The sequence below is a fragment of the Aquarana catesbeiana genome, linkage group LG01 (assembly GCF_042186555.1).
Source record: "Aquarana catesbeiana isolate 2022-GZ linkage group LG01, ASM4218655v1, whole genome shotgun sequence".
Taxonomy (NCBI): Eukaryota; Metazoa; Chordata; class Amphibia; order Anura; family Ranidae; genus Aquarana; species Aquarana catesbeiana.
Window position 1 is genome coordinate 675,337,385 of NC_133324.1, and position 17,510 is coordinate 675,354,894.

At 40.6% G+C, this 17,510-nt stretch overlaps 1 protein-coding gene across 10 annotated transcripts in view; it reads right to left on the reverse strand.

Annotated features, from left to right (window-relative positions):
* Positions 1–17,510, reverse strand: part of CAMK2D (calcium/calmodulin dependent protein kinase II delta) — a 381,486-nt gene that overhangs the window by 162,613 nt on the left and 201,363 nt on the right. For all 10 annotated transcript variants that reach the window (XM_073603037.1, XM_073603064.1, XM_073603019.1 and 7 more), the window contains exon 5: positions 13,992–14,057. In XM_073603037.1, coding sequence (XP_073459138.1) covers positions 13,992–14,057 — 66 coding nt within the window. The remainder of the gene's footprint in view (positions 1–13,991; positions 14,058–17,510) is intronic.

The window sequence follows — 17,510 nt, forward strand, 5'->3', positions numbered from 1 at the left end:
CACAATGTAGTGTCACAGCAGCATGGCACTTTTAGTGCCAGAATGTGGTGTTCTACCATAAGTAAGGACCAGTAGTGTATTTAGGTTTTGTGCTGCCTAAACTCGTGTACCTCCTAATTTAAATATGACCCACCCCTTCCTGTCAAGGCCACACCCCTTGCTCTTTAAGACCCGCCCTGAAATTTTCAAGTGGAGAAACTAGTTCCGAGGGTCTGGGGGGGGACAATGGATTTCCTTAATTTGCATAGATTTCCTCTCACTTCCTGTTTGGCTATGGGGCAGGAAAGGGGCTATAACCCTCCCTTATTCTATCCAAAATGAAAAAAAAAAAAGTGTTGCCTATAATTCTACTTTAAGCAAGAATTTCTGATAAATTTATGGAGAGGATGAAGAAGATATAACCATGGCAATGGCGCAGCAGAAAACATATAGCACAGTGAGGAAGGTTTGTGGTTCAGGATGATAGGAAAGTCAAAGATAGAAGCGGCGCCCCTCCCCCCAGTTGCGGAATGCCAGCCGTCCGCATACCAGAAGCAGTGAGGATGCTTTATGGGGGCGCTAGACTAATCTGCCTCAGCCCAGTCCGCCCCATAAGACTGGCGCTACACTAACAGTGTAACGCAAGCTGGCGGGGACTCTTTCCGTGCTGCCCCCCTGCAAAGTGCTGCCCTAGGCCTGAATCTTGTCGGCCTAGGTCGGGATACAGCATTGGTAAGGACACCTCACAGTATTTTAAGTATATCTGCCAATTCAGAATGCATAACTATTTAGCCAATCGACCTAGTCTAGTCAGTGAGAACGCTAACAGCATTAGGAGACATAAGCTTTCCCAGACTACAAAAGAAAAGGTAAAATAAAAGTCAGTCACATGATCTCACTTCATTCTATAGGTATTCCCTACTCTACTATCTTTAAAGCAATCGTTTCTGAAGTAACCCCCATATCGCTGCACTTTTTACATTTACACTGAAGTGGCTAAACTTATATTTAAAATACTACAAGTTATTGTTGGAAGATAAAGTGTATCCAGTAAATGAATGAACTAATAGACAGTGGGGTTGATTTACTAAAACTTGAAAGTGCAAAATTAGGTGCAGCTCGACATAGAAACTAATCAGCTTCAAGGCTTTTTGTCAAAGCTTTATTGAACCAGCTGATTGGCTACCATGCAGAGCTGCACCAGGTTTTGCATGCTCCAGTTTTAGTAAAGCGACAATATTGTTTCCAATAGAGCAATGTAACAAATTAAACAGCACTCAACATGATGTGAAATACATCTATCCATGCTATACTGGAGCAATCACACTTTTGTGAAAGTAATTTTGGCCAATTTTATTTTAAAACATTTCTATGTGAAAGTTACTTCAGAAAGTTGGTTTGACCCCTGCACTTCTAGAAACATATTATAATCTGCATTATGGGGAAATATAACAAGTCAATAAAACCTTTCCTTTTAGGACCTTCTTCTTAATGCAGTTATTAAAAGGTTCCTCTTACGTGAATGATCCAAATGTTACAAGTAGGGATGGACGAATGGTTCGGCCCGAGCATAAGTTCGGGCTGAACTTTAGCTGTTTGGACGTTCCCCCGAACCGACCACAATGCATTGCGGCGCTGAACAGTGCATTGCAGTGAAAGCTTCAGCCAATCAGGGCACAGAGCACTGTCAGAGTCATGATTGGACACGGTCATCATGACTTTATCCAATCATGGCTTATTCCTGCCCCACAGTATAAAAGTATTCTTTCAATGGCAGCCATTTTCAGTGTGATTTTGGTGTGGAGAGAGATAGAACAGGGCTCTGTTCAGTGCGATTAGTTAGTGTGCTATACTGTGCTATTTTGCTTCAATTGTCAGTGTAGAATATTAGTCTAGTGTCTGTCTAGGTATAGTCTGCGTGTAGTGAGGAGGACCATCATTCAGCTTTGCATAGTGTGCAGCTAGCGTAGGGACAGCTCAGATAGTTTGACTGTAGTGTAGTGAGACCGTGTCATTCATACATACATTAGTGTAGAGTAGGGACAGCTCAGATAGTTTCAGTGTAGTGTAGTGAGACCCTGTCAGTAATCTTTAAATTAGTGTATCGCTAGAGTAGGGACAGTTTAGATAATGTCAGTGTAGTGACGGTTGAACACCATCTATTTGATTGTGTTACTGCCAGTTTAACGCCATTTACTTCTGTGTGCGTTACTGCCAGTTTAACGCCATATAGTTTTGTGTGCGTTACTGCCAGTTTAACGCCATTTACTTTTGTGTGTGCGTTACTGCCAGTTTAACGCCATATAGTTCTGTGCGTCACTGTACGTTTGGCACATTATATTGCAGTGTATTATAGTGTGATCGTGGATTGTGTCTGTATAGTGTGAGTACTCAAATTAAAGTACTCATTGATTAAGGAGCATCCACGTACAGATTTCAACTTCTTCTTTACAACTGCTTATAAGCACCACGCCCTCCCTCCCAATAATGTCTGGGAGGACAACAAGGAGAGGCAGACGTTCCCATGGCACTGTAAGGGGGCCAGCAACAAATGTGTCTACAGGCAAAGGTGAACATGGTGGTCAGGCCTCAGGCAGGGTATCATTTCCTCTGTTTAGTGAGTTTGCGCATGCTATCCAGCCATAGCATACATCCTCATCCTCTGTCACGCAAGCAGAGACAAGTGTGCAGTCCCCTGCAGTTGCCAGAGTGGATAAACCCGCCTCCTTGTCCACATCTATTCCTGCCATAGCCCTAACATCAGCCATTGAGGCGTCAGCTGAGTTATTTGACTACAGCGTCAGCCACTTGCTCCTTGATGATGCCCAGCCATTACTTTATTCAGATGCTGGTTCTGAGGTTGAGGATGACATGAACATGAGCCTAGAGAGAGGGAGGAACACTGGTAGTCAAATTGGCATTCATGTTCCCCAAGCCGCAGCGTATTGCCAAGTTGTCTTCAGTTTTAATGATGAAGATGGAGGAGATGGAGATGATGATGTCACTGATGCGACTTGGGTGCCAGATAGAGCAGAGAAGGAAACTGAAGGTGAGGCGGCACAAACCCAAGGAGGCCGACATCAAGAAAGAGTAGAGAGCAGCCACCCTATTCCATCACATTGTGCAGCTGTTATCTCCCAAAAAACAGTGCAGCTCTGGAAAATTGTCACAGGTGTAAATTGTGTTATGTCAAAAGTACAAAGTGACCAACAACAGTGAATGACAGCAAAAAATTGACAATATATAATCAATCAATTAAGTGCTCATGAATAATTTACAAAAGATATAGTGAAAACAAATATGATAAAAAATTAATATAATAAAAAGCAGTTCATATAATAAAAGTGAGGGTGAAAAGTCCAAACATTATGATGTTCAATGTAGGAGTTCTGGATCAATAGTCCACCACTAGTGCTGCCCACCACCTGGTGATGAAGTAATGGAGGCTTACCGGAAAGCCTGCGACCGCCCTTATTCAGAGGGTCAAAACAGGCTTAGTAGAGATGTATGGATCTCTGGAGATGTCCCGCTGGAAGCTCTGTGTGATGTCCTGCCACCCTTCTTCATGGACGGATAATCAGCAACAACAGGGCGCCAATTTGGAGAATATAGTCCCAGGGGTACTTCCTATGTGGCAATCAATGTTGCTTCCAAAGAAGTCCGTCAAAAGTGAACCGTAGATGCCAAAAAGAAAGAAGAGACTCCAATAGTGAAGAAGAACTAAGAATGCGTTTATTTAAATAAACAATATAAAAAAGACATAAAAATCCTAGCAGGAACAGCATAAAAACTCCTCTGCTGTTTTAAAATGGAATTGCGTATGCGCGATGCGTGCTCACGTTGGGTCACAAAGCGCGATTCCATTTTAAAACGGCAGAGGAGTTTTTATGCTGTTCCTGCTAGGATTTTTATGTCTTTTTTTATATTGTTTATTTAAATAAACGCAGAACTCCTACACTGAACATCATAATTTTTGGACTTTACTTTTCACCCTCACTTTTATTATATGAACTGCTTTTTATTATATGAATTTTTTATCATATTTGTTTTCACTATATCTTTTGTAAATTATTCATGAGCACTTAACTGATTGATCATATATCGGCAATTTTTTGCTGTCATTCACTGTTGGTCACTTTGTACTTTTGACATAACACAATTTACACCTGTGACAATTTTCCAGCGCTGCACTGTTTTTTATACATCTATTTCTTGTGCCCTCGTATTGGGGTTATAGTGTTCAGCAGCAGGACTTCCTTCACGGTCAATATATTATTAATTTTTTTTCATTTTAGATTTATGCACCTAGCGCAATTCTTTTTTCTTTTATTTTAGCTGTTATCTCCCGGCCCACTTTCTAAAGCTCAGCTGTCTGGGCCCTTTTCAACACATCTGCAGCAGATCGCACTGCTGCTATGTGCAAACTGTGTCTCAGGCACATCAAACGTGACAAAAACACCAACCATATGCATATTATTGCAATTTTTTTTGCCTTCATCAAGAGCACCTCTATAGGGTTACGGTGGGAAGGCGCCCCCGACACCCAAAGAGTAATTTTTCTGCAGCTGTTTGACAGGTGCATATCATTGCAATTTTTTACAGCAAGGCCAGTTCTTGCTTTCATCAAGAGTACCTCTATAGAGTTACGGTGGGAAGGCGCCACTGACACCCAAAGACCAATTTTTACGCACCCCTTACTTCTATACAAAGTCAAAGTGACAGAAGAATGTATCCAAAAAATCTCTAATCTTGTTTCCAGTGCACTACATTGTGGCCTCATCATACACACTGGCTCCCCAGCTGTTGCTAAGCAAAATAAAGGCAGCTTGCAGAGAAAATGTCATTTTTTTTGGCTTTATAAATGCAATTAATGCTGCAGCAGATTCTAGACATGGTGCAGATCTGCCACTTTATAGGTAGACTAAGGGGACCCCCCAGGCACTATATTGGAAGGAATTTTTCATTTCAAGTTTTTCACAAACGTTTCTTTAATTGATACATGTCCCCCAGGGCAGGACCCGGACCCCTATAACCATTGTATGCCCAATTACTTGCATATAAGGCTTCAAAATGGGCACTTTTAATTTTTGACATTCGGGTCCTATTGACTTTAACCGCTTGCCGACCAGCGCACGTCAATGTACGTCGGCAGAATGGCACTGGCAAGCAAAAGGGCATACAGGTACATCCCCTTTAAGAAGCGGTGCCGCGAGAGCGCGCGCCCGCCACAGTCACTGTGACAGCGGGTCCCGCAGACTCGATGTCCGCTGGGTGCCTGCGATCGTGTCACGGAGAGGAAGAACAGGGAGATGCTTATGTAAACAAAGCATTCCCCATTCTGCCTAGTGACAGGACAGTGATCTACTGCTCTCTGTGATCGAGAGCAGTGATCACTGTCCTGTGTGTTCAAGCCCAGCTCCCTCACAGTTAGAATCACTCCCTAGGACACACTTAACCCCTTCACTGCCCCCTAGTGGTTAACCCCTTCACTGCTAGTGTCATTTACACAGTAATCAATGCATTTTTAATCGCACTGATCGCTGTATAAATGATAATGGTCCCAAAAATGTGTCAAAAATGTCCGATGTATCCGCAATAATGTCACAGTCCTGATAAAAATCGCAGATCGCCGCCATTACTAATTTAAAAAAAAAAAATAATAAAAATGCCATAAAACTATCCCCTATTTTGTAGACGTTATAAATTTTGCGCAAACCAATCAATATACACTTATTGCGATTTTATTTACCAAAAATATGTAGAAGAATACATATCGGTCTAAACTGAGGAAAAAGAATGTTTTTTTTAATATATTTTTGGGGGATATTTATTATAGCAAATAGTAAAAAATACTGCGTTTTTTTCAAAATTGTCGCTCTTTTTTTGTTTATACCGCAAAAAATAAAAACCGCAGAGGCGATCAAATACCACCAAAAGAAATCTCTATTTGTGGGAAAAAACGGACGTCAATTTTTGTTTGGGTACAATGTCGCACAACCGCGCTATTGTCAGTTAAAGCGACGCAATCGCAAAAAATGCTCCGGCCTTTGGGCAGCCAAATGGTCCAGGGCTGAAGTGGTTAATGGGGTTTGTTATTCGGGTCCGAACTTTCATGGTGTTCGGACGTTCTGGTGCGAAACCGAACAGGGGTCTGTTTGGCCCATCCCTATTTACAAGCACTAATGGATATCTTGAGCAATCCAATATTTATTACACCAAAGGCCATCACTGAATACTGGCTCTATCAATATACAACGATTTCTGAAGCTTATGAGCCTGCTCTTGGTATTTAAACAACATAGAATTTTATAGCCTGACTCGTACTGCAGTCTAATAAAATTAGAAAAAACTCAAAACTTTTTTCAACACATTTTTTTCTTACATTCTGCTATATAATTACAACTTTCCCTTCCAACACAACTTTTAATAAAAAATGATCCCAATTGGGATAAAAAAATGATCCCAATATAGTTATTTGTGTATCCCGAACAGAAGACTAATTATGCTAACACTAATTTGATGGGATAGAAGTACCGGTAATTCACCAAAAGGATCAGTTAAACAAATTTAGATAGATTGCTTTTCTCTAGTTAATTTCATTCACTGTATTGCCAGCTTTAGAAGCTTTGTCAGATTACAGTTTATTAGACCTACAGCCGTCTTGGGTTTTGTTAGGGGAATTTGCCCCATGCTGCCACCAGGACAGGAAATTAGGGTAAATCTCCAACAGCACCACAAAAAGCAATTTGAAAACTGTAGTATGGGTTCAGAGGAAGGAAGAATCTGGAAGCTTTTCTATTGCTATCAGTTTTCCAGCTTTTATATTTTCCTTTACCTCCTCTCTCAGTAAGAATATTGTAAAGTGAGAGACAATTTCCTAAACAAAGCTTAAGCTATACTTAAACTGGATAATATTTCTTTTTAAATTTGATTTTTATCATTTAGAGATGGAAAACTTAGGGCACATGTGGTCTGAGAAAGCCTTGCCAATTGCCAACTGGTAACACACCCTTAGGGCCCATGCACATTAAGTTGGAAAAAGTCGCCAGTTTTTTTGACAGAAAAAAATGCTCATATGGCGTACCGGTGTTTAGGAGCATTTAGTGTTTTTCTGCCAGAAACTTCCTCTCAAAAAACGCAAACCGGAAGTTTTTTTTTTTTTACTGCCTCTAAACGCGGAGCCTAAAATATACCTGTAATAGTCCTAATGTGCATGGACATAAACGATAACATCGAGCTGTTTCTATAGGCAAAACGCTAAACACCTCTAAAAGCATGTGCACGGACCCTAAATCATTTTGATATATACTATGACTAGCCAGACCATGTACAGCACATTTTGCATTAGTGATCCAAGTGTTTCAAGTACTGAGCCTGACATATGCCCTTTCCATGAAAACATAAAATGTGATTCTTTTATTGCTTATTAAGAAAACACATGGTGATAATTGCTATGGTACAACAAGTCCACAGCAGGATGTACCTGCAAGATCTACCAGTTTATACCCAACCTTATGTTTTCTATGATTGTTACAACAACTGAAAAGAATTAGGCACCTGCATTTGATTACATTTTCCATGAAGGCCAATCATTTTGGTCTGATTAAATGACCATTTAATTAAACTGCTAATTTAATAACTCTTTTTTAAATATAATATAACTTCACTAAATCTATTACAATTTCTAACGGTCATATGAGTGAGATTTACTAAAACTGGAGCACACAGAATCTGGTGCAGCTGTGCATAGTAACCAATTAGCTTCTAAGTTTTTTTTCAATGTTTTTATTGAAGAGTTTTACAGTACATACAAGCAGGCATGGAGCGAGGTATTATTACAGCTCATTCAGTCTTGAAATGCACTTTTGAACAACAAGATTATCAACAATATACCTAAAAGTGTAGAAGAAATACAAATAATCAATTACTAATCATAAATCTCAGCTATAGCCTGTAAACCTACAATAGGTAATTAGAGCTGAGAAGGTGCTTTAGTATTTCTTGGAGGGCTCTGTGTTGATTTATGTCAAGAGTGTTTCAGTGAGAGCCGGTAGTCAACCACATCACCCCCACACCTCTGTCGGGATCTAACTGTGTGTGGGTGGAGGGTTTGCCTACCTGATTCGAGTGACCAATCTACTTGTCTCCTAATTGTGATCTGTTTTATACAAAAAAGGTCGTTGAATACGGATCCTTCTAGATGTTATCGAACGTTCTTGTTTTGACGGTAGTGTACTAAAATGGCATCTGTGAAGCCAATGTATGGCTGTATGTGGGGTTGAGGGGAAAGGTGGGGGTTAGGAAGGATATGAGGGTGATGGGGGTGGGAGTGTTAACGATTTCCGGGCCCAGGTCAACCCCTCAGGTCAAGCTATGGAGTTTCAAGTAGTGAGCTATATTCCGCGGATTCTTTAAATAAAGCCAGCAAGCCTATATTTTATGGAATTTGGGTGAGGTGTCTTTTGCCTGGTGTATTAAATCCTCCATCTCAGCTATCCTTCCAACTCAATGGAGCCATTCTGGTATGCTGGGGGGGTAGCCTTCCAGTGGGTGGGTATGCATAGTTTTGCTGCATTAATCAGATGTAGTATAAGGGATTTTCTGTATGCCCCTTGGGGGATGGATGTGTGGTGGAGTAAGTATTGGGCAGGGTTAAAGTCCGGAGTGTAGGTTGTGATTTTTGAAGTAAGGCGGTCTATCTCTCTCCAGTAGGGTTGGATTAGGGGGCAGTCCCACCATATATGTAGTAGTGTTCCCTTAGCCCTGTTGCATCTCCAACATAGTGAGGGGACACTGGCGTGAAATTTGTGTATTTTATCGGGAGTCCTGTACCACCTTGAATAAATGTTGTATCTGTTTTCCTGTGGGGACACATTTAGAGAGCCCTTAGCTTCTAAGTTTAAGGCCCCTTTCACACGGAGTGGACTCCATTAAGCGGATCTGCCTGCTCAGCAGGGGATCTGTCCGCTGATTCCCGCTGAGCAGGCGGATGACAGTTCCGTGTCCGCTCCACTATGCAGAGCAGACACAGACACAGCTCACTGTTCTCCATGGGGTGGACGGATGGAAACAGACCGCCTGTCTGCTTCCATCCAATCCGATCCACTAGACGTCTGTTTTTGGTGGACCAGATGGATTGGATGCAGGCGGGTGTAAATGGACACATCCTTTTACATCCGCCTCCCCGTAGAGAACAATGGGTGGTCCGATTGGGTCCACCTGAAAAACAGACAGGCGGATCCATTCAGTTCGCTCGGTGAAAGGGGTCTTATTGTCAATGATCAAAGTGATTGTAAAGACTCGTTTAAAAAAAAAAAAAAAAACATGTTATATTTACATGCTCTGTTTAGTGATTTTTTGCACAGAGCAGCTCAGATACTCCTCTTCTCAGGTCCCTCGCTGGCTCTCTTGGCCCCTCCCTCCTGTCGAGATCCCCCACAGCAAGCAGCTTGCTATGGGGCACCCGAGCCGAGCCGTACCTCCCTGTGTCCATTCAGACACGGAGCTGCTGTTTGGCCCCGCCCCTCTCTCTCCTGATTAACTAACTGACTTTGATTGACAGCAGCAGGTGCCACTGGCGCGGCTGCTGTGTCGCAGCTAATCAGGAGGGAGAGCCCCAGATGGCCAAGACAGTCATGCACATTGCTGAATAGAGAGGGAGCTCAGGTAAGTATTAGGGGGGCTGATGCACACTGAAGGTTTTTAATCTTAATGCATAGAAGAAGCACTTGAATTGTATAAGCTGCATTTAGAAGCTGATTAGTTACTATGCACAAATTCTATGTGCACCAGTTTTAGTAAATATCCCCCCATTGTTACATGTATAGTCAGCATTAGGGATCTATAAAATGCTCCAATAAAGCATAATACAATAGCGTAAAGGCAAATTAACAGCAGAAATCTGCAAGATCAGCATTTTGTATGCTTTCATTGAAAAGGTCACACCTTTTTAACCTCTTGGTGCTGATGGCACACAAATTTGTGGCCTCTTGGTGGGTGGGCCCTGGCGTCATATTTATGTACCACATTGTAAACATAGCTGTGCTGAGAGTGCTTGCCCTGCGCGCTCCCGACACAGTTACTGGCGGCTAACGGAAAGCTCCAGATCGCTGCTTGTGATTGGGAGCGTTCTGATCATGTGACTGCCGTGACAGCCACAGTGGTCACATGATCATTAACCCATGCCCCGCCTCCAGGCATCTGAAACCCCTAAAGGGCCAGGTGGCGCTGATGCCAAGGGGTTAATTTGCTACAGGTCCTTTTAAAAACAATAGGCTTACTAATTTAATGTAATATACACATTATTTTGTTTTGTTTATGTGTGATTAGTGCTGTGTTTAATAACCTCACTTGTTAAAAAAGAAAACAAAAAAACTTGGGCGTACCAAGTAGTGCTTGGGATCTGAAACACATATTGGGCACAGGATTACAAGGTAATGTTTACATTATAGATATATGCATATGATAGATTTTCATACATATATTACACAAGTTTTATGAACATATGCAAAATATTGTAAAATAATATAATAATATAATAAAATAATTTTGACGATAGCCAAGCCAAAATTAATACCAACTATAAGGATGCAATTTCCGCATATTAAAAGTTTTATAAGAAGAAAAGTATGCTCCTGTAACAGATATTTAAAAAAAAATGTAATGTTATCAGTGAATGGGGTACAAATCATTTCACATAACTCTGAATGTATTTCATGAAAGAATGAATAAAGAAAATATCTAAACATACACCAGTAAATATAATAATTGTTCTCCACTTTAAAGGGAAACTTGTGTAATATATGGGATAATGTACTTCCTGTTTCTGTAAAATAACAAGATTTTAGAGCCAAGGCCTATGTAATCACTCTCGGAAAAGCAGTGTTATGCATTATATTTATATGGTGCCTCTAATAGCCTTGTATTTTACTGAGGCATGTACATTATCGCCATTACATATACATATATGTACATAACAGACACACATTCTTGTAAGTAACAGGTACCATATATGCATATGGATTGAAGAATCATTGTCACATCAATGACTACTGCATTCTGATGCACTTAACAGATAACTGAAGTCATGAGAAGGGAACTCCATGGCTGAGAGAAGAAAATGCATGACCACACTTAGCTCTTGTTAGAAAATGTAAAACTACAGAAAGAGGGTGGGGTGGACATGGGACTGCTTGTTTTTAGTAAACGTAAAGTAAAACCGCAGCCAAATTTTTTTTTTACGGATGGGGATAGCATAAAGAAATATCAGAACCCTTGTTTTTTTTTTTTGCTGTCCCCATTGGTAATTGTCCCTCAAATTTCTGTCACAGTGGCAATATTTCCAGCAACAAGTAGGTGGGATTCTTCCTGAATAGTTAGAGGCAGCAGAAAAAAATGGCATAATGAGATTTCAGTTCCTGATTGCAGTGAAAAAAAAGTGAAAAAATGGATAGATGCTTTGCTGATAGGTGAGTACAGGTCCACTATGGCAGCCACACCAGTATATTTGTCTGTAGCATCAGAGATGCCCTGGGTTACAAAAGAATCCAGGTTGCAATTATTAGAACTTTTATACAAGACCATTTGTTTATAGGCGACATGTAAGCCTTGTATTAAAAACAAGCATGCAAAAGCTTACCACCTACAAAACTTTTTTTTTTAATTGACAAACTGTGTGGATATTTTTAGGCTTCATGTATACGAGCAGCTCCTAATCTTGAGTTTTGGAGCTTTTGGCGTTTTTTGCCAAAGCTCCTAAACTCAACTCTTTAAAAGCCTATGTGTACATTTACAGTACACATAGGCTTTGAGAATCATTTAGGAGCTGTTGAGCCCTAATTAAGGAACTATGTTTAGGTCAGGCATTTTTCATTTTATCCCAAATAGAGGCATTTTTTAGCTTTTCTACCTTCATTTTAGACTTGTACAGTGGGGACAGAAAGTATTCAGACCCCCTTAAATTTTTCACTCTTTGTTATATTGCAGCCATCTGCTAAAATTATATAAGTTCATTTTTTTTCCTCGTTAATGTACACACAGCACCCCATATTGACAGAAAAACACAGAATTATTGACATTTTTGCAGATTTATTAAAAAAGAAAAACTGAAATATCACATGGTCCTAAGTATTCAGACCCTTTGCTCAGTATTTAGTAGAAGCACCCTTTTGATCTAATACAGCCATGAGTCTTTTTGGGAAAGATGTAACAAGTTTTTCACACCTGGATTTGGGGATCCTCTGCCATTCCTCCTTGCAGATCCTCTCCAGTTCTGTCAGGTTGGATGGTAAACGATGGTGGACAGCCATTTTTAGGTCTCTCCAGAGATGCTCAATTGGGTTTAAGTCAGGGCTCTGGCTGGGCCATTCAAGAACAGTCACGGAGTTGTTGTGAAGCCACTCCTTCGTTATTTTAGCTGTGTGCTTAGGGTCATTGTCTTGTTGGAAGGTAAACCTTCGGCCCAGTCTGAGGTCCTTAGCACTCTGGAGAAGGTTTTCGTCCAGGATATCCCTGTACTTGGCCGCATTCATCTTTCCCTTGATTGCAACCAGTCGTCCTGTCCCTGCAGCTGAAAAACATCCCCACAGCATGATGCTGGCACCACCATACTTCAATGTTGGGACTGTATTGGACAGGTGATGAGCAGTGCCTGGTTTTCTCCACACACACCGCTTAGAATTAAGGCCAAAAAGTTCTATCTTGGTCTCATCAGACCAAAGAATCTTATTTCTCACCATCTTGGAGTCCTTCAGGTGTTTTTTTAGCAAACTCCATGCGGGCTTTCATGTGTCTTGCACTGAGGAGAGGCTTCCGTCGGGCCACTCTGCCATAGAGCCCCGACTGGTGGAGGGCTGCAGTGATGGTTGACTTTCTACAACTTTCTCCCATCTCCCGACTGCATCTCTGGAACTCAGCCACAGTGATCTTTGTGTTCTTCTTTACCTCTCTCACCAAGGCTCTTCTCCCCCGATAGCTCAGTTTGGCCGGACGTCCAGCTCTAGGAAGGGTTCTGGTCATCCCAAACGTCTTTCATTTAAGGATTATGGAGGCCACTGTGCTCTTAGGAACCTTAAGTGCAGCAGAAATTTTTTTGTAACCTTGGCCAGATCTGTGCCTTGCCACAATTCTGTCTCTGAGCTCTTCAGGCAGTTTCTTTGACCTCATGATTCTCATTTGCTCTGACATGCACTTGGAGCTGTAAGGTCTTATATAGACAGGTGTGTGGCTTTCCTAATCAAGTCCAATCAGTATAATGAAACATAGCTGGACTCAAATGAAGGTGTAGAACCATCTCAAGGATGATCAGAAGAAATGGACAGCACCTGAGTTAAATATATGAGTGTCACAGCAAAGGGTCTGAATACTTGTGATATTTCAGTTTTTCTTTTTTAATAAATCTGCAAAAATGTCAACAATTCTGTGTTTTTCTGTCAATATGGGGTGCTGTGTGTACATTAATGAGGAAAAAAATATGAATAAATGATTTTAGCAAATGGCTGCAATATAACAAAGAGTGAAAAATTTAAGGGGGTCTGAATACTTCCTGTCCCCACTGTATATATATATATATATATGTATATGTATTTTTTTTTTTTTATTATTTTAAGGCAATAAAAAGTTAGTTACCAATCAAGAACATGTGTAAAAAGACATGTTTTGTGTGTTTCTCCCACTGAAGTATATTGGGGACAAAACACATGGCACTGACTCAAAAGAAGCTCATGTACTGATGAATCTTCAAATCTTGCTTTAACTTGCTCAGGTGTGAACGGGGCTGTAAATCTATCCACAAAGCTTCACATTGAAAGCCTTTGAAATGAGAGATCAATAGGCTAATAGTAACAAGGTAAGCCTTGTCATTTTTATCCTCCATATCACCAAACAGGCCTATAATATAAAAACCAAGTGCTTCTAACAATGGTACTACAACACTTGGGGACTCCTTATTTTCCAGTGGAACGTCTTTCAATGGATGCACAGAGTAGAGAAAACTTAAATACCTGTAAACTTACCTGGCATCTGCTTCACTATAATATTCTCTTGCTACTATATCTTCAAATAATTCTCCACCAGTAACTCTGTTGAGAAATAGAAACATAAGTAACTGTTTTATCATGTTCTCCCTTAGAATAGATGTCCTATCTTTGAATAAAGTGGGAAGGTTTGGAACCCCTATCAAACTTTACTGATGTCTGTGTTGTCATTAGAGATTTTCCCTCACTTCCTGTCCCACTGACAATATTGTAAGGCTAACAGTGGTTGGCTGTGATTTGTTACAGCACAACCCGATCAGCGGGTGCTGGCCAACGATTGTTTGTCAGCACACACTGATTGACTCTGTCATTCAGGGAACGGAGCTCTGTACACTGACAAGGCGAGCTTGCTGTATTTTTATTCCCTGCTGAACCGGCCAAATTTTGATCCATGAATGGCCAGATTAAGGGACATACTTGAGAAACATTTTAGTCTGATACCTAACCTTCCACTGACTTTTTTGGTCCCAGTATTTGTAGAAAGTTAAGGGCAGATTTTGGTAAATTATACTAAAACTGGTATTAATGAGCACAGACTAAAGATAGTGGGATTCTGTTTAAATGTAAAGCATTATTATAGTCATTAATGCATGAGAACAATGAGTTTGATTTCTCAAAGATTGGTGTTGCCACCATTTTTGTTAAACAAAGATTTTAAAAGATGTTTTACTTTTTTTTACACACAGTTTACAAATACAGATTTAAAGAACAGTATGTTTTCTACTCCTAGATCATTATTTTTAAATTGGCAATGCTTTACAGAGTGCATACAATAATATCCATGACCAATCCTATTTCCACTATGCTCATCTATTAACAAGCATGTCATTTTGTGATTATGGCTCACTCTGGAACAAGCTGCGAATAACATCACATTTTAGGTTCTATTAAATCTATTATCCACTTTGACAAGATGCATCTGGCACTTTCCTGGCTCTGCTGATCCTAAGAAGGCATTTTAAATAGACAACAAAGCTCATTTGATTTAAGATACCGTTACCACGGCATAGCACAAGTGCTGTAATATTTATCTGATATCAGAGAATTTTTTAGCTTAGGGTGGCCTTTACCTGATTTCAATAAGAAATAGGTCCAATTTGGGCACGGTTTGAAGTGATGAGTTTAGAGTCAAGTGATGAAGGAATATTATAGCATGTGATAATGAGCACTTTACCATTGGAAGTGCTTATTATTGCACACAGAGGGAAATACAGGTCTATAAGTAAATGCAGGAGCGGCTTGTCCATTAAGGGCACACGGGAGCCGCCACCCCTATCCATGCGTCCGGCCCCTTGCAGGACACCGGATGCATGGATTCCAATGGGGGGGGGTTAAGCAAGTGATTAGAGCCATAGGCTCCAAATTAGGGTGGGATTGGGGCGCAAGCACTGTTAACCGAGCCCACTCAGGTGTGTTACAATAGCAAATGAATATTCGCTATTGTAACACTGATCCTTGTAACACTGATCCTCCTCCCAGCCAATCAGAAAGCGATTGGCTGAAAGGACAGGCAATCCTATAAGATGCCTAGGAGGAGGGGAGGAGACGCACACCGTGATGGAGGAGAGGACACAGGAGCCACTGCCCGATGCTGCCACCTAGATGGGTTAGGTGCCGGATCGACCCTCAGTCAGCAAGCGGGGGGGAGAGGTGCCAGCGCCCCAACCCCAGAAAAAAAAACAGCCGCTACTAAGTAAATATCTCAGACAATAGGTCCAAAAAAACAATACATGGTGCATGGTCCTAAGCTGCACCATGTATATTGTGCGCACACTGCCCTATATATACAGAGGTCCTGCAGGGATCTCCCTTTATTAGGAACATACTGCACAATGACAATGCACAAGCTAGCAGTGGGGTTTATTTACTAAAGGCAAATCCACTTTGCATTGCAAGTGCAGTCATTGTAGATCCGAGGGGGACATGCTAGGAAAATAAAAAACAGCATTTTATCTTGCACATGATTGGATGATATAATCAGCAGAGCTTCCACTCATTTCAGATCTACCCCTTAGATTTACAGCGACTGCACTTTCAAGTGCACTTTCAGTGCAAAGTGGATTTGCCTTTCGTAATTAACCCCCAGTGTCTCTTTAACCATTTAAGCTCTGAAAGGTTTTACCCCCTTCATGTCCAGAGCATTTTTTTCTATTCAGCACTGCTCTACTTTAACTGGCAATTGCGTGGTCATGCAATACTGTACGGAAATACAATTTTTATCATTTTTTTTCACACAAATAGACCTTCTTTTGGTGGTATTAGATCACCACTGTTTTTTTTTTATTATCTGCGATATAAACTAAAAAAGACCAACATTTTTTAAAATAATCAATATTTTCTACTTTCTGTCATAAAACATATCCAATCAAATTAAACGTTGTCATAAATTTAGGCCAAAATGTATTCTGCTACATATCTTTGATAAAAAAAAAATCCCAATAAGTGTATATTATTTGGTTTGTGTGAAAGTTATAGTATCAGCAAACTATGGTATATATATTTGAAATGCTAAACCAAGAATAATTTGCTCAAAAGTGTCACCACCCACATAAAATGAATATGAAAAAAACTCCTTTACCCTTTGATGACGTTCATTTGAATGAAATGTGTCGGGGGGAGCTACAGCGGTGACGTCATCATGCCCGCCGGGGAGTTGCGCAAGTATGACTGTACTATATGCAAACTTACTCTTGCCTGTTGTAAGTAGTTTTAACCTTCATTAAAAGCTTGAACCTTTCATTACTACACACCGGAGTTGATTTACTAAAGGCAAATCCACTTTGCACTGCAAGTGCACTTGCAAGTGCAGTCGCTGTAGATCTGAGGGGAAGATCTGAAATTAGGGGAAGCTCTGCTGATTTTATCATCCAATCATGTACAAGCTAAAATGCTGGCCTTTTTTTTCCCTTGCATTTCCCCCTCGGATCTACAGTGACTGCACTTCCAAGTGCACTTTCAGTGTACTTTCAAGTGCACTTGCAGTGCAAAATGGATTTGCCATTAGTAAATAGTCTCCTATAAGTTCCTCCTTTGTTTCCCTTCCTTACTGAGTCTATTGAGGGTCATCCTGGCTGTATGGTAATCCATCCTGGACAGCCATCCATGCCATGGGGACACTGTGATAAAGTGCAGCCAGACCTCCATCTTGTGGTCATAGTAGCTGGTAAGCAGTTTGTGAGTGGAGTGTGCACTTTTAGGTCTGAAGAATTCACACTGGAGCTTGGGATCCTGATAACACATATGTGTTTATATGAACTTTTTGCACAAGAGTACTTTCTTCTTTTTTTTTTTTATGGACTTTATTGGACTATTTTTGATATATATAGACCTTCTTTACTTGATTGGATTATTGTTATCATAACTTTATGTACTTTGTATTGATAATGCAACACAATTTTAGATTTTCTGATATATATTTAAAAACTGGTCAAATCTGATGTACTTTTGGCGTATCTCATTTCTTGAGGCCTTAAAATACTAGGACAGTACAAATTCCCT